The following is an 18102-nucleotide window of genomic DNA, read 5'->3' as shown; positions in this document are numbered from 1 at the left end:
ATAAAGATCTTGGCTAGATTCATAGAACCGTATGCCAAAATTTATCATGATTGGTTGCAATTTGCAATACTACAATCAAGCAAATCACATGTTGATTTTGTATATTTTGTGAAGCCCAGTTCTACCTAAGGTATATGGATCTCAGATGTAAAAATAGTGTAGAAAATGCCAAAGGTGTGGCTGACATTTGATAATCACTAATTACCAGAGAAGATGTTGTTCTCTAGAACTTGTAATGTGAACCATGCCTTATAATAGAGGCGTCAAACTCAAGGCCTGGGGGCTGCATCTGGTCTATGGGCTACTTAGATCTGGCCCATGGTGCTGCTGCTGGAGACAGCGAAGGACCAGCCCGCAGTGTTTCTGCCAGCAAAAACGGGCTCCTGAGCTCTGCTTTTGGCTGCCATGGCCTCCTGCAACCTTCTGCCAGTGGAAATGGAGCTCGGGAGGGCCACACGCTGGCTGAGCGCTCGTACCACCACAGACATCCCTGATAGGAGTGACATAGAGCTGGCCACACAACCCGGCTCCCTGAAGTCACCACCCTGATGCAACCCTCAATGAAATTGAGTTTGACACCCCTGCCTTATAACATTAACAAAATGGAATGGAATATCGGTTTCATATACCTACAGTATGTCCAGACCTTATATACTTACTTCTTCCACAATATATTTAATCTAGGCCTTAAGGAAACATTGTTTCCTCTACAAGGAATGACCTCAAGTATTCTTTGATTATGACATGATATGCTAAATGAAAGCAGTTGAAGATGTATGGTTGCAGCAAAATTAGTAATATGGACATAACAATTTAAAACAGTGTGGGTTTTTATTACGGTTTACAAAGAGTGGAATTTTCTTAAACTGTTTATATTACTCTTACAGGAAAAAATGGTATTTCCGCAGATGCTGCATTTAGGTTTATTAAGCTAGTCTTCAGTTATGAGGAATGGGAGTCGTTTGATCATGCAATTGTACTGTTTTATTCATTTCTTCAGGTAATGAATTTTATTAAGTTCTATAATACTATCATAGATCATGTAGTTTTATTATTTAATAATAATAATAAGCCCTATATTAATTCTTATTTCTCTATATATTAGAATCAAAGCAATCCAGTGTGGAAGAAAGCAGAAGCAGAAGTCAAACTACTACTTCTAATGCAGAATTTATTGACCATAAGAAAAGCAAGACATGGGTTGTGTATTCAAGGAGATACTATCCGAGAAACAGCTGCTTTTCGTAGTCCAGGGAAAAAATATATAGGGTTTTTAGGTGGGTTGCAAATTACCACTAGAGTGATTTGCTGAATTTAATTAATTTAGTTAAAATATGGTCTTTCTGATAAATAAAATAATCATTTATTTGGGATTTCTAAATTAATGAACATTAAATTAATATGTTGCAGTAGTGACCTGGTTCCAGTACTAGTATATTGGTATTACATTTTGTTTTAAATTGTGTTAATAGTCTAGAAATGCTGCAGTAATGTCTACTTTAAACCTTGAACGCATGAATGGATGGCACAACAGGATCATGCTATTACTTTAGTTTTGATCAAACTATTATATTACATTCTCTTAAAAAGAAACAAATCACAGACTTATATTTTCACACAGATGAAATAAAAAAGATTGGAGGTTTAGAGTATTTTTGTTGCTGATGTGTTATACTTTGCTGTTATTAAACAAAAAATGAGTTCTTATTTAAGTTGGCATTTTCTTGGATATAGATTTATTCCCATTTTGTTAGTTTTATTCAAAAAGAAATATATAAAATTGAAACTATATTTCATTTTCATAATGTTCATTTTCAACCTAACCCTAACAAAAGGAGAATTTGAATTTAACTAATATCTTAATATAATATTGATTTTTTTTTCTGTTTAAAATAAATTGCAACTCCAGAAGGACCAGTACAACCACCAAAAGTTACTGATGATCTTTTTCTGCTGGCAAGGACTCTTTATTCTTCTGTCTGTAAATCTGAAGAGGTATAGTAAAAACCATTGGTATAAAGTATATGAAATGGAAGTGTTAAATTATATGGGGTGCAAATGTGGTTTATCTCTATGCTTCTGTTGATGCCTGATTTCAGTTATCCCCTAGCATTTTTGTATTCAGTTTGATCTAAAATGCTAACAATTTCTTTGTTGAAACTTTGGTTGAGTTTTTCATATGCAGTGACATTAAGATTTTTATCCGCCTTAGAGGCATGTTGTTGTGGGGAAGATAGGAGAAGGAAGGAATATTAGGTATGTTCGCCACCTACTTTGCAATGATATTACCTCACCTGGTAGTGAAAGCTCTGCAAAAAAATAAGCAGGTTCCAGGAACAGCCCCCCCCCATTAAAAAAAATCCCAGGAGTTCCACTTTGTGCTATATATATTCTTTTCTATTGGATTTGTGTTCCTCCTTGATACAAAAGAATATAGTCCAAGATGAGTAATATTCCTCCCATTTTAACTTCTTTGGGTCACTTTGTTAAAAAAGTTTGGACTAAGATATTTTTCGAATATGTGGTTTATTTAATTGTGGTTAACTTCAGACCATAATTTATAAAGGAAAACGGTTACCCTAAGCAAAATCTAAATGAAGTGCAATTTGAATTAGCATAAGTTGAGCCAGACAAGAATACCTGAAAGTGTTCTGATCTTTTCAATATTTTTTCAGTATGTACTAAGCTTACCACTGAGTAACTTTGAAAGAAATAGTGTGATCTAATCAGCTTCAAACAGCAGTGTATGTCAAGTGCGTCTGAAATTAAAAACTAAAATAATTATGTTTAAAGTTGAAAAACAGTATATGACAGGGGTGTCCGAACTTGGGAACTTTAACACTTGTGGACTTCAACTCCCAGAATTCCCCAGCCAGCCATGCTGGCTGGGGAATTCTGGGAGTTGAAGTCCACAAGTCTTAAAGTTCCCAAGTTTGGACACCCCTGGTATATGATATTACAAAATCATAATATGAATCAATAAAATGCCGAATACTTTTATCGAAGTATAGTTTTGATTTCTGATGTTTTTGCACATTTTAAAAATTGCACATTGTAAATAAGTACTTTGTGAGGGATGTGTATTACTGAAGGAATAACGAGAACCAGGCGTTTGGAGAAAAGTAACTTATCGAATAGAAAAGTATTGGACAACTATTTGTTAAGGAGCATTTGAAAAATATTTATCCTTCAGGTTCACCTGCCAGCCAGAGAAATGATAATTGATGCAACTATGTTTTTGTGGCAAAAGTGTAAAGTGGGAATTCAAAAGATCCAGATGAGTGGAAGTAACTTCTTAAAGTTCATTCATAAATACCAAACACCCAAGGTAATCTTTCATCATAAAGTTCTAAACTTGCAGATCAATATGAAGCTACATACATATAATCAGCTAACTTATTGATTTTGAAGTAGGTATTTGCTAGTTAAACTCTGCCTAGTACAGCGGTTCTCAAATAGTGGGGCGCGCCCCCCTGGGGGGGCGCGAGGCTCCGTAAAGGGGGGCGCGAAGGCTCCCTTTCCATCTGGGTGCAACGGCGGCGGCGTGGGCGAGGCATAATATATCCCGGCTTGAAGTGGCAGCGCTGGGGACTGCTCAGAGACTCATCAGAGCCGCGGGCTGGATCTGTGCAAGAAGCCTGCTCGGGCGGGGGTGGGAGGGAGGGAAGCATGGCTGTCCCAGGCTTCCCTCCCTCCCCCCCCCAGCCCAAGCAGACTTTTTGCACAGCTCCAGCCCGCGGCTCTGATGAGTCTCTGAGCAGTCCCCAGCGCTGCCACTTCAAGCCGGGATATATTCTGCCATGCCCTCGGTGGCGTCTTTATGCAGGTAGCTCGCCTCCCCGCCAGCAGCTCCACCGCCAACATTCCGTCTGGAAGCGGAAGCGCAACAGCCGCTGTTGGGGAAGGGACAAAGGGGCGGCGGTCGCCCGATCTTGCCACCCCCACCCCTTCGCCCCTGGTAACGGCGACTGTTGTGCTGCTGCTTCCAGCTGGGATGCTGGAGGAGCTGCTGGCAGGGAGGGAGGGAAGAAAGGGAGGAGGGAGTAAGGATAGACAAGCAAGAGGGAAAGAGGAAAGAAGGCAAGCAGGCAGGAAGGAGGCAGAAGGAAGGAGGGAAGAATGGAACTGGAAGGGAGGCAGGGAAGGAGGGAGGGAGAAAGGAAGGATAGGAGGATAGGGAAAGAGGAAAGAAGGCAGGCAGGCAGGGGGAAAGAGGAAGGAGGGAACTGGAAGGGAGGCAGGAAGGAAGGGAAGGAGGAAGGGAGGGTGGAAGGAAGGATAGACAAGTAAGAGGGAAAGAGGAAAGAAAGCATGTGACTACGGTGGGAGTCGAGGAAAGACCGGTGTGCTATGTTATGCAGAGGTGTACTTATAACAATTTTATAGACAAATTAGACTATTTACAGTCGCGCGGGGGGGGGGGGCGCGAAATGTTTTCTTCTTCCTGGGGGGGCATGACAGAAAATAATTGAGAAGCACTGGCCTAGTATAACTAGGATAATTTCTGTAAGTAAAATTAAGTTCAATTTGCTTATGATATGCCATATAGGACAAGGAGGCCATATGTAATTAGCTAAAAGCTGAGCATGTAGAAGACTACAGGAACATAGAAATGCTCTAGAGCAGTTCTGGACAGTTCAGCTTGGTTTAACGAAGGAGTTCCTTAGGAAGTAATAGTTGTGCGGGCTAAAAACTTTGAATATGCAATAGGATTCGATAAATGGCAGAAACTATGGGATAGAAATATTAAATTGACTATTGACTAAATTGAAATTTGATGGGCAAGCTTCCTAGCCTTTGCTTAGCTTTAGTAAATTTGAAAAGTTGCCTTGGGTAAGTGGGAACAGGCATGTGTAATTTCACTGATTGCCTGGCCAAAAACTATGAGTAAGCAACATTACCTTGGTATATGCATTGTTTATGTGTGTATGCAGGAATTTCTTGACTTAAGACCACCATTGAGCACGAGCACAAAATTTCCATTGCTAAGCAAGACAATAGTTAAGTGAGTTTTATGACTTTTCTTGCCACAATTGTAAAGTGAAACACTGCAATTAAGTTAACTACACAATTATTAAGTGACTTGGCTTCCCAATTGTGACTTTTCAGAAAGTCACAAGAGTTGATCATATGACCCTGGAACATTGTAACCATCATAAATACATGCCAGCTGCCAAGCATCCATATTTTGATCATGTTACTATAGAATGCTGCAACAGTTGTAAAACTGTCATAAGTCGGTTTTTTCCGTTCCTTTGTAATTTTGAACGGTCACTCAGTGAATTGTAAGGTGAAGACTAACTGTATTTATTTCCTATTTGTAAATTCTATAAAAAATTTCTAACAATCTTGGCTTTAATATTGTTTATTTGCCTAGTGGCTCCACATTCTTTATGCAATTAATGAAGTAATTCACACCATTAATCTTGGAACCACTAATCCTGTACTAATAGCTGAAGTATCATTAAGGCTAACATCAGTGATGGAAAATATTGCAGACTTCACATCTGAAGACATACCAGGTACATGGTTTTTACAATTTAGTTGACAACACATAATAATGCTATGTAGTGTTATAAAATATTAAACTCACCCTATTTTATTTAACATCTATATGAAGAAGCTAGGAGATGCCATCTGCCAGTATAGGATGAAATGTCATCAGTATGCTAATAATAATATCTTGCAATCTGTTTGTGTCAGTCTTATGTGTTAGACCAGACAGAAAATATAATTAGATGAGCTAATTCTACTTTATTGTAAAAGTACATAAATGGAATCTTGCATGTTTGAAAGTACCTCCCCCCATCTCTTTTATAGCCCAAGAAATTACAGAGGGCCTCTTCTGAGCCCCTTGCCCTGCCCACATTCCTGCTGCAGGCTCAGCTGCCTTTTGTCTGTCTGTTCCCTTAGCTGCATCGCCTTGTCTTCTTCCAAAGTCATTCCCACATACCATTACGTCACTCTCCCCATCAGACTCTGCCTCCCCTTCTAAGTTCACAGGGAAAACTGTGGGTTATGAGAAACGTCTGTTGCTTCCCTTTTCTGCTGTTATTTTCCCCAAATCACACAAGGTGTTCTGAAACCCAGCCGCACCTCTAGAGGCAACTGCCAGCTCCCTGATTAGGAAGTGACTTGTTCTCCTTTATGTCCTGTATGCCTGATGAGGAACGGTCACTTCCCCTTGGTGTGTTGTCTTCTCAGATGCTTTGTATCCCATAGAAGAATATATGTGCACTATGTGTGAGCAGTTTGGTACTCTCAAAGAGTTTGAGCAGTGTCAAACTCTTGCAATGCTTGTCAAGGATGGGGCTTGTTAGAATATTGGTCATGAAAGTATTACACAAGTTGTGACACATCCATGTCTGCTTCCCATGACCTCTTTGCTCTAGATAGCCTTTCCAGCAGACCAAGTATGCCCCCCCCCCCTATTCCCCAATAGAATAGGCTAACTGGCTCCAATAATCAATTTGGGCCATTTAAACCAAGTGAGGCAAAGAACATCACTTACAATTGTAGTATGATGGAGCTGAAAGTGCTACTTGGAAAAGGTTCTCAGAAATAAAATTTCTGGGAAGTGATTCTTTTCAAGGCAATAGTCTAAAGTAAACACATTTTAAAATTTAAATATGTAGGCATTAGGCTACCATATGTAATATCTCTATGGTGGCACAGTGGTTAGAGTGCAGTACTGCAGGTTACTTCTGCTGTCTGCTGACTGCCTGCAATTTGGCAGTTCAAATCTCACTAGACTCAAGGTTGACTCAGCCTTCCATCCTTTCGAGGTCAGTAAAATGAGGAGCCAGATTGTTGGGGGCAATATGCTGACTCTGTAAACCGCTTAGAGAGGGCTGTAAAGCACTGTGAAACAGTATATAACTCAAAGTGCTATTGCTATCTCAATTACTGAGTTACTCAATTACAACTGAGAGCCAGCTACAGGTATTTTATGAGAGACTACAGGCCTATTGTAGCCTACATTTCATTTACGGTTAAAAATCTTTATTTTACTTTATCCTTTACTGCAGTTTTAGCAGAAGATGACTCTCTGTTTTCAGAATACTGCACCAGTAACATTCCTTCATTAATACAGGTATTTTTCCCTTAACAACTACCGTAGATTAATATTTGTAGATTGCTTATAATTTTGAAAAACCACTGATACAGTACCAAGTGAAAACTGTTATTAAAAAAAGTTTATTCCAAAAAAGAGAAGATAACTAAATACTGGAAAAGCTAGCTGTGTTTTAGTCCAGAAATAAGAATTCAGCATGTGAAATGTTAGTTTCAAAGAAAAGAGTTACACTCTCTTTTTTTTCTAACTCAAGTAAAACCCAAAATAGAGAGAAATTCCCAGATTATAGAATTTCACATGCTGAATCAGTAATAGCCCTCTATTTCAGTGATTGGGGAAGAAAGAAGATAGACGTATTTTATTCTTTTCATTCTGTGGCATGACTATTAAGAAGACTAGCTTTTGGAACAGCTAAAATTTAAATTGAATTATTTTCTATTAAACAAGAACAAAAGAACCTTTATCTGATTTGAGCCAATCTAGTTCAGTCTTAAATGGTGCCAGGTACACCCCCTCTTGCAGTATTAATCATTACCTAGACCCATCTGCATGTCACCGTCTTGGAGGCTTTCACCATCTAGGAGGAACAAGAATGTTAATAAGCAGATAGTTGCACTGATAGCTCCAAAGACGCTGTCCACTTCCTCAGGGTCAACAGGGTGCAATGATTCATTGATAATTGGGCATATACATTCCCTTAGGTCTTGGCTGGACTCAGAGTCTTAATTTGGCTAGACATATTTTTGAGAGGAAAACTCCACCCTCTGGTGTCAGTGAGGTCTCTGACTTGTTCTCTCCAGAGAGGTCACAAATAAAGAGGGGCGGAGCCTTTTTGTTAACCAATCTGGCATTCATCAGTCTGCTATCCTCATATGTCAATCTATCAATGCAAAGTGTGAGGAGAAAACTCCTGGGGAGGGGGCACTTAAATAATAGCTCTCCAGCCAGAGCCCTCATACTCCTCAGAACCCTCATACCTCCTCATTCCTACAATGTGCCCTCCTTAATAACTGGTCTCTGCCACTGACCGATTAGGGAGGACCCCATGCATTCACACCTCCTACCTTGTCTCTCACTCTTTTTAAAATGTTATGTGTCCTTGTCGAGAAAGAAAGTCTTTTAAGCATATCAATTTACCTTGAGGTTGTTAACTCGGCTCCACTGGAATTTTTAACTAACTCATCTGTATTTAATATAGTGGTGCTGCTCAGAATGTATTTCTTTTGCTTAAGACTTAGAGTTTCCCAATTTCCCTAAATGAACAACTAGAAATAATAGATGCCATTTTATTGCTCTTGGTTGTCTCTGTAGTCCTTAAAATAAAATCTTAGAAGCAAAAATTAATGGCCTTTCTCTCATTTTTGTCTTTATTAATCAAATGTATGGATATATTTCAGAAACCTCCCCAAGAACAATTACTTTTGGCTTATGAGTATATTGACCGAGCAATTATAGCAATTAATCAAGCTCATGTACTAACAGTTTTACCTGATGGAACATCCGTGCTTGATAATTATTGTAAAAAGGTAAGATGTTCAAAGTAACAGATCTCTGCAGGTTAGCTAAAAACGTAACTGCCTCTGGAGCAATTGTCCACAAATTACTTATAGTTTTGGCAGCAATAGTCAGAAGGACACTTTTTTCTTCACCTTATCAGAAAGTACAGTCGAGAAAACCATGATCAATTGATGAAACACAAATTTATATTTGGAGAAAAAGGATAAGCATTTGAAGAAACTAATTAAACATGGTTAGCTCTTTTTGCTTTGGGATTATGTAGTAGCCGATAGGATAGGACAGGAAATGTACTTGCAAGTGGAATAAGCAATGGATCCAATTAAATACCAACATATCCTACCAGCTAATTTCCCCTAGCCAGTGAGGAAGCTGAAAACAAGTTGGATATTTCAGCAAGACAACAATCTAAAACATAGTTAATCATTGTCCTACTAAAAAAAAAGTACTGAAAAGAAACACACAGCATTATTACAAAAATTAAGAATAAAGCTGAAATTGAAACCTCGGGGTTTTAAAAAAAAATCTAACCCTTCTAATTATTCTTGGAACAGTATATTTAAAGAAATAGGGTATTTATGATGACTAACTTATTTCTGAGTTAGAAAATATTTTTTTCTGTTGTCTTTTGTGGGCGTCACTCCCCCCCAAAAAACCCTTTATGATTTGTTTTTATTCATACTTGTGATTTGTGTTATACTAATTATTACTCTTGATTTTAATTGTTTTAATAGAACTAGTAAAATATTCCAAAATAAAGCTGAAATAGCCATTTTGAAAAAATGCTTCCTAAAATATATAAAGACGAATTGGCAATTGTTTTTTCCAATCAGATTACAGAAGATCAGGTTGTGAATAAAACGTTATCATCTGATAATGAAAGATCACCAATAGGAAGCAATTTTATTATGGATCTACACGTTGAACTTATTCAGGCTCAGCACCGATTAGCAGTTAAACTACTTATTGCAACTCAAGGTAGGTAAAGGTGATCTAAAAACTTTTGGGGAATTTCATATTTCATAATGGAGGACCATTCCAATTTTATTATGTTTCACAAAGATGAAAATATAACTTTTGAAATGTTTAGTATTTATTTATTATGTCTTTATTACTTTTTTATTATGGATCCAGATTATTTTTATCATGGTACTATTCTCAGTGAATAGTATTAATGTATTTCCAGGATAAAGTTGTAAAAAATGATATTTTTCTATCCAGATAAATATTTGCTTTGCTTATGCCACATATTGCAGACTGCTGTTATGCAACGCGAGGTCCGTTGTCAATAAGGCCCCCCTCATCCACGATCTAATTTTGGAGGGGGAGCCGGACCTCGCAGGAATAACCGAGACCTGGTTGGGCCACGAGGGAGGTCTTCCCCTCGTGGAAATGTGCCCACCAGGTTATCGAGCATTTCACCAGCCTCGGGCCCAGGGAAGGGGCGGTGGGGTAGCAGTGATTATCCGGGAAGACTTAGAGCCGAGAGAGTTCACTGTGCCACAGACATCCGGGTGTGAGTCCCTTGTCGTGAGATGGGGCCCAGGGAGGCAGTTGGGCCTGCTGATAGTATACCTGGCTCCTCGCTATACGTCAGCGGCCCTGCCTGAACTCCTCGAGCTGATCTCATCGGTGGCGGTTGAGACCCCCAAACTTTTAGTGATGGGGGATTTTAATCTGCCGTCGATGGGAGAAGCGTCTGAGGGGGTTCGGGAGTTCATGGCTTCCATGACAGCCATGGACCTGACCCAGTTAATTCAGGGCCCTACTCACGAGGGAGGCCACACGCTGGACCTTGTCTTTGTCTCTGGCCAGTGGATGAGTGATCTGGGAATAGGGGATCTAGACACTATTCCCCTGTCATGGTCGGATCACTCACTTCTCCGGCTGGACTTCCCTGGTGCTACCCCCCGCCGCGAGGAGGCGGAACTGGAAGGTATTAGATGGTTCCGCCCCAAGCGCCTGATGGAACCGGATAGGTTCCAGACGGAACTTGGGCCACCTCCTGTGGACCTGACCCGCCCCCGAGTAGAGGACCTGGTAGTCGCATGGAATAGTGCGGCTACCGGGGCCCTAGACCGGGTGGCGCCTTTGCGGCCTCTCCTGCGACGAAGAACCACCCTGGCACCTTGGTTTACCGAGGAGCTAAGGGTGATGAAACGCCACAAGAGACGCCTAGAGAGTCGTTGGAGATCCTCCCGTTCCGAATTTGACCGAGCACAGGCACGAGCATATTTGAAGACGTACCTTGTGGCACTAAGAGCGGCCAAACGTCAACATTGCGCTGCTCTTATTGCGTCTGCAGATAACCGCCCTGCCGCCCTGTTTCGGGTGACCCGTTCCCTCTTGTTTGAGAGACCACGGGAAGCCCCTTTACAGGGTAGAGCAGAGGAGTTTGGGAATTATCTACAGGACAAAGTCGCTCAAATCCGGATGGGATGGACCCCTTTCAGTGGTTCAGTAGAGACGCCCGTTGCGAGTCTTGAGGGACCGCTTTGGGAGGAGTTTGACTCGGTTGCCATCGAGGATTTGGACAGGTTGCGTGGACGTCTGCGACCCACCACATGTTTATTGGACCCGTGTCCCTCCTGGCTTGTACTGGCATCCTGGGAGGTCACGCGTGACTGGCTCCTGGGCCTGGTGAACGCCTCGCTGGGTGAGGGGTCTCTACCGGCCGCCTTGAAAGAGGCGGTGGTGAGGCCCCTGCTCAAGAAGCCTTCCCTGGACCCAACGGACCTAGCCAATTATCGTCCAGTCTCCAACCTTCCTTTTTTGGCGAAGGTTGTAGAGAGTGTGGTAGCACAGCAGTTCCCACGTCACCTGGAGGAAAATGATTATCTAGACCCGCGCCAGTCCGGCTTCCGACCCGGTCACAGCACGGAGACGGCCTTGGTCGCATTGGTTGATGATCTCTGGAGGGCCAGAGATAGGGGTTGTTCCTCTATCCTGGTCCTATTAGATCTCTCGGCGGCGTTCGATACCATCGACCATGGTATCCTGTTGCACCGGCTAGAGGGGCTGGGAGTCAGAGGCACCGTTTTACGGTGGTTTGGCTCCTACCTCTCTGGTCGGACGCAACGTGTGTTGACAGGGGAGCAGAGTTCGACCCGGAGGCCACTCACATGTGGAGTGCCACAGGGATCGGTGCTCTCGCCTCTCCTGTTCAACACATATATGAAACCGCTGGGCGAGATCATCCGTGGTTTTGGAGTGGGATATCATCTGTATGCTGATGATACTCAGCTATACATCTCCACTCCGAACCACCCCAATGAGGCCGTCGAAATGATGTCCCGGTGTCTGGAGGCCGTACGGGTCTGGATGGATGGCAACCGACTAAAACTCAACCCTTCCAAGACGGAGTGGCTGTGGCTTCCGGCCTCCCGGTTCAACCAGGTGCTTCCATCTCTGGCCATCGGGGGCGTCCAACTAGCCCCCATGGAACAGGTGCGCAATTTGGGCGTCCTCCTGGATGCCCGGCTGTCCATGGATAACCATGTAACAGCCGTGGCAAGGGGGGCGTTCCATCAGGTTCGCCTGATGCGCCAATTGCGCCCCTTATTGGACCGGGATGCCCTACGCACAGTCACCCATGCGCTAGTGACGTCTCGCCTGGATTACTGCAATGCTCTCTACATGGGGCTTCCCTTGAGATGCACTCGGAGACTACAGTTGGTCCAGAACGCGGCCGCGCGGGTGATTATGGGGAGGACTAGATACTCCCCTGTAACACCTCTCCTGCGCGAGCTGCACTGGCTTCCTGTGGTCTACCGAGTGCGTTTCAAGGTTTTGATTATGATCTTTAAAGCGCTCCATGGCACAGGGCCTAGTTATATGCAGGATCGCATCCTGCCTCACACATCCCTACGACCAATTCGCTCACACAGAGAGGGACTTCTCCGGGTGCCGTCCGCCAAACAGTGCCGGGGGGCGACACCCAGGAGCAGAGCCTTCTCTGTGGTGGGCCCAGCCCTGTGGAATGACCTCCCCCGTGACATCAGGATTACTTCCGATCTCCGCTCCTTCCGTGTACAGCTGAAGACCCACCTCTTTCAATTATCTGGCCTGGCTCAATCGTAATTATTCTTATTCCTCCTAACTGGTTTTAAATTGTATTTTAAACGTTAAATTTTAATTCTATATGGGGTTTTTATAATTGGGGTATCTTAATGCGGGTTTTTTCAACTGTCTATATGATGTAAATTGTCTACCTCCTCCGAGTTCGAGTCCGTGTTTGTGTATCTGTATGTATGTTCTGTATGTATGCCTATGTGTTTTTATATATTTTCTGTGTTTTATATGCCCCATTGTACGCCGCCCCGAGTCCTACTTGGAAAGGGAGCGGCTAATAAATTCAAACTTATTATTATTATTATTATTATTATTACTTGCTAACATGGCCACTGTTGCTTAATGTTTATAAGTCTGAAATTAATTATATTGTCTTTTTTCTTTTATAAAGATGCTTCTGTGCATTTTATATACAAATCTAGCTGAATAATGGAGACCAATCACATTTTTTTCTGACTATATGTAATCAAAATGCCCATATTGTTCAATTGCAGCCTTTTTATCCAAAAAAATATGTGGTCAGTGAACAGAGTTGGGTAGAGAATAGCATCAGAGTTGAGGAAGTGGCTGGATATTTCTAGGTTGGAAATAAGTTGATGTGAAGAACAAGATGTGTCTTTGATGGAAGGAATATCTGCCTAGCAAAGGGGAGGAAAAAAATGGGCAGTAAGGTACACTGGAAGATACAAGTATGTACTCCAGTGAAACAGCAGACTTTTCTTTATATGTGTCCAAAAACCTGCCATTAGGAGGGGTCCTACAGTTATTTGGGGTATATGAGACAATCAATCCATCAGGGTAGTAGTGTAACTATTTTAAGAAAACTAGGACAGAGAAGCAGAGAAAGCAGTTAGGACAGATAAATAGTTAAAGCTGGACCAGTGACCACCAAGCATGGGTTCAGATTATTAATGATTCTCCTTTCTTGACTAAGAATAAAATCCAGTTATAAATATAAACCAGATAAATATTGAAAAAGAAATATAAAATAATTTGAAAAATGAAAGAAAAGAGAGTCTTGATGGACAGCCAAACCATGTTACCTACCATTTAAGGAACCATTGTATATTTATGTCATGTAATTGTTAATATAGCAGGGCTATATTTTACTGTGCTTTGCAGTATATGAGTTAGCTCCAGAACAATCATCAAATCCTGTTTAAAAAAAGGGACAAAGTTTCACTATTTTCAGTTCATCCACGTCATTGATGTTTTGTGATAATCACAGTACATTGATAGTAAAAAAAGTCTATTTTGCAGTTCTTCTGAAAAAATTCTATACAACCTAAGCATTTATTTGACATTTGAGCAGACTTGGTTCCTTCATTACTTCAGGGTTATAGTTTGAGAAGCACAGATGTTTGGTACCTATCCTCAAATAATCAAATCTCTGATTTAAAAAAACAATCTTTATATTAGATTATTATCTATTGATATTAGATATTATTTAAAAAAGCATTTTGAATAATCAGCTAGATCTGTTTTGAGGGCATATAAAAGAAACTGCATTTGAAAGCTGTGGCTTCTACTTGAAAGAAAAATCAGAAGGGAAATATTCCAAAACTTAGGGTGGAATCAGAAAGCCAAAGGCAACACTTAATAAAAATATACAGATAACCCTCAGTTAACAACAGCAATTGGGACCAGAATTTCCAATATGTCATAAAGCTTAATCATGGCAGTTCTGGCACTTCCTGTTTGCTGCCTTTAAGCAAATCACAGTAAGTTGTTAAATGAGGACTTCATGTGGTCGCCCATTATGATTTTCTGGCTTCCTCATTGACTTTGCTTGGAGGAAACTGGCAAAGAAGGTTGCAAATGGTGATCATGTGACAGCAGGCGTTTACAATGGTGTAATAGTGAACTGGGCCCTGAGTGCTCAGATTGCAGTCACATGACCACAGAGAGACTGTGATGGCTGGAACTTCAAGAACCAGTCATCAGTACCATTTGTTCAGTACAATCCAGTGGTGGGTTGCAGGCAGTACACCCCGCCCGCCTGAGCTCCTTACCGGTCTTTTAAGTCTTCGGTGCTTCCATGCATGCACATGGCACGTTCAGCGCCTGTGTGACGCTCCGCTGACCAGCTGGAGCATCGTGGAGGCGCTAAGATGCATGCGCGTGCTGGGTGCGTCCATGTGGATGCCGGCAGGCTCGTTCCAACTGTACCGGTTGGAACGGGATCCGGAACCCACCACTGGTACAATCCCAAGTTCAAGTGGTTGTTGAACCAGTGGTGATTAAGCAAGGAACCCTTGTACAAATGTTACTTCTTCTGTGTTTCTATATAATTGTAGACCATATAATATGTACACACACACATTTATGCTTTTTTTAGACACTCAAAATGGTGACAAAAGTCCAAAAGCCAAGGGTCTTGCAAGGAATGTAAACCAGTTAAAATGCCTAACAGGTACGTACTTGTAAAAATAGCCAACAGAATCAAACTTTATATGAAGAAATTGTATTAACTTTCAAAAATTTGTTTTTATAGAATTGGAGATAATGGAGAAAATAAAAAAGAATAAATTATCCAGAGCTCTCTATTTGATGCAGAAAGCTACGTTGATGCTTCCAGAAAGATTAGATTGTTATTCTGCAAATCAGCTTCTGGAGGTATATAAATTATATTGTAATTTAAGTAAATGTGATGTGTATTTATATTTTTCTTTCATATAATTATTTATTGGAGCAGTATTTATGAGTTGTAGATTCCATACAAACTAACATTCCTGAAAATTGTCATAGCAATTCTTTTAATAACAGATATTACTCAAGAATTTTCTGTATCAAAAAGCAATATAGAAGTACTTTTAAAAGTAAAATAAAAATAACCTACAAATCTAGGCAAAGGCACTTAATAATGAAATCCTTTTTATTACTGTAAATGAAAGCTGAATTATTACATTACTATAAAGCAGGGATAGTGATTTATAGGCTAATTCTAATGAGTAGAGGGTAGGGACAGAATTGTGCCTTAAGCCCTGTAGGTCTGCAGGTTACCTATTCAGAAATTCAGAAGCCCCTTGCAAGCTAGGCCCAGGGTGACATGTACACTGTTTTCTAATACTTCGAAAAATACAGGCAGAAATTCAGTGATATAAATCAGTGGTCCTTAAACCTTTTTGAAAGAATCGCCTCCTTGATCCATTGAGGAAGTTATCATCGCCTCCCTCCCCCAACATAACCTCTTAATCACAACACAGAGAAATAATTCTTCAATTTATGCAAACACATTTTTTGTTTTCTTTAAAATTGTCATCAGGACATATCAATGCAAATAATTTATTTCAAGTCTTTTTCCCATATCTCAACTGTGTGAAAAATTCTGATGCCACCCATCATTTTACTCCCAAACTTCGTGATACATGTATTGCTTCATTGAGGGAGGGGTCCTTGCCAGCTGTCTTGAAAGAGGCGGTGGTGAGGCCCCTACTTAAGAAGCCTTCCCTGGACCCATCAGAGCTTGCCAATTATTGTCCTGTCTCCAACCTTCCCTTCTTATTGAAGGTTGTAGAGAGTGTGGTGGCGCAACAGTTCCCTCGTCACCTGGAGGAAATTGACTATCTAGACCCGCGCCAGTCCGGGTTCCGGACCGGTCACAGCACGGAGACGGCTTTGGTCGTGTTGGTGGATGATCTCTCGAGGGCTAAGGATGGGGGTTGTTCCTCCATCCTAGTCCTATTAGATCTCTCAGCAGCTTTCGATATCATCGACCATGGTATCCTGTTGCGTTGGCTGGAGGGATTGGGAGTGAGGGGCACCGTTCTGCGGCGGTTCTCCTCCTACCTCTCCGGACGGACGCAATGTGTGTTGGCAGGGGAGCAGAGGTCGACCCTGAGGCCACTCACTTGTGGGGTGCCACAGGGTTCGGTCCTCTCATCTCTCCTGTTCAACACATACATGAAGCCGCTGGGTGAGATCATTCGAGGTTTCGGGGTTGAGTATCATCTATATGCTGATGATACTCAGTTATACATCTCCACCCCGAACCACCCCAACGAAGCCGTCGAGGTGATGTCCCGGTGCCTGGAAGCCGTACGGGTCTGGATGGGCGACAACAGACTCAAGCTCAACCCTTCCAAGACGGAGTGGCTGTGGTTACCGGCACCCCGGTTCAGCCAGTGGGTTCCATCTCTGGCCATTGGGGGTGAGCAACTCGCCCCCGTGGACCGGGCGCGCAATTTGGGCGTCCTCCTAGACACGCGGCTGTCGCTGGACGACCACGTGACGGCCGTGGCTAGGGGGGCCTTCCACCAGGTTCGCCTGGTGCGCCAATTGCGCCCCCTAATGGACCGGGACGCCCTTCGCACAGTCACTCACGCCCTGGTGACGTCCCGCCTGGATTACTGCAATGCTCTCTACATGGGGCTCCCCTTGAGATGCACTCGAAGGCTGCAGCTGGTCCAGAATGCGGCCGCACGGGCAATTATGGGGAGTACCAGGTACTCCCATGTAACACCTCTCCTGCGCAAGCTGCACTGGCTACCTGTGGCCTTTCGGGTGTGTTTCAAGGTGTTGATTCTCACCTTTAAAGCGCTCCATGGCTCAGGACCTAGTTATTTGCGGGATCGCATCCTACCCCATACATCCCTGCGACCAATTCGCTCTCACAGGGAGGGACTCCTCCGGGTGCCGTCCGCTAAACAATGCCAGCGGGCGACGCCCAGGAGTAGGGCCTTCTCTGTGATGGGCCCGACCCTCTGGAACGACCTCCCCCCTGACATTAGAATCATTACTGACCTCCGCTCCTTCCGTAAGGAACTCAAGACCCACCTGTTCCAATTAGCTGGCCTGACCCAATCGCAATCATGATCTAATCCCTTGATCTTCCTGACTGGTTATTTTAAATTGGGGTATTTTAATTTGGTTTTAATCATTAATTAATCTAGGCATTATTGTACAGACTTATGTTTAATTTGTTTTTATGGGGTTTTGTAATTTGCTGTATATAATGTTTTTTATAATGTTTTTATTCTGTCTGTACACCGCCCCGAGTCCCCTAGGGGAGAGGGAGCGGTTAACAAATCCAATTAAAGTAAAGTAAAGTAAAGTATTTCATTATTATCTTATTTATTCAAGATACTTAAATGCAATGACCACTGAAAACAAAATTCAATTGCAAGAAAATGAAATGCCCGAAAAAACCAGTAACATTTAATAATTTAATTACAAGTGAATTTTAAGACGCAAAAAGAAATATAAAAGGGGCATAAGAACAAACCAATGCAGGAACTAAGAATTTCAAGACGAAAACTCTGAAAATAAATTAAGATTCGAGGAAAATATATATTCATGCACACTGTAAAAAGGATTAAAAAGACATAAAGAAATTTTTTACAGAAGGAAAGCAACAAAAATCAGAGTGACAAATTTAATGCCTTAAACTGAAGAAATATATATATATATCTACACAAAACATTTACACGAAGAGCAGAACA

The 18102-nt window shown here is 41.9% G+C and overlaps 1 protein-coding gene across 1 annotated transcript in view; it reads left to right on the top strand.

Moving 5' to 3' along the window:
• CFAP54 (cilia and flagella associated protein 54) overlaps positions 1-18102 on the top strand; it is a gene marked incomplete at its 5' end in the record, with an annotated part of 151092 nt that overhangs the window by 18182 nt on the left and 114808 nt on the right. Inside the window, 10 exons of the mRNA XM_081958765.1 lie at positions 888-1000; positions 1106-1277; positions 1910-1995; positions 3194-3328; positions 5378-5522; positions 7029-7093; positions 8473-8601; positions 9424-9568; positions 15000-15074; positions 15156-15277. Coding sequence (XP_081814891.1) covers positions 888-1000; positions 1106-1277; positions 1910-1995; positions 3194-3328; positions 5378-5522; positions 7029-7093; positions 8473-8601; positions 9424-9568; positions 15000-15074; positions 15156-15277 — 1187 coding nt within the window. The remainder of the gene's footprint in view (positions 1-887; positions 1001-1105; positions 1278-1909; positions 1996-3193; positions 3329-5377; positions 5523-7028; positions 7094-8472; positions 8602-9423; positions 9569-14999; positions 15075-15155; positions 15278-18102) is intronic.

This window comes from Natrix helvetica (assembly GCF_964273705.1).
Source record: "Natrix helvetica genome assembly, chromosome: 6".
Lineage (NCBI taxonomy): Eukaryota > Metazoa > Chordata > Lepidosauria > Squamata > Natricidae > Natrix > Natrix helvetica.
This window is presented reverse-complemented; position numbering and strand designations above follow the sequence as displayed.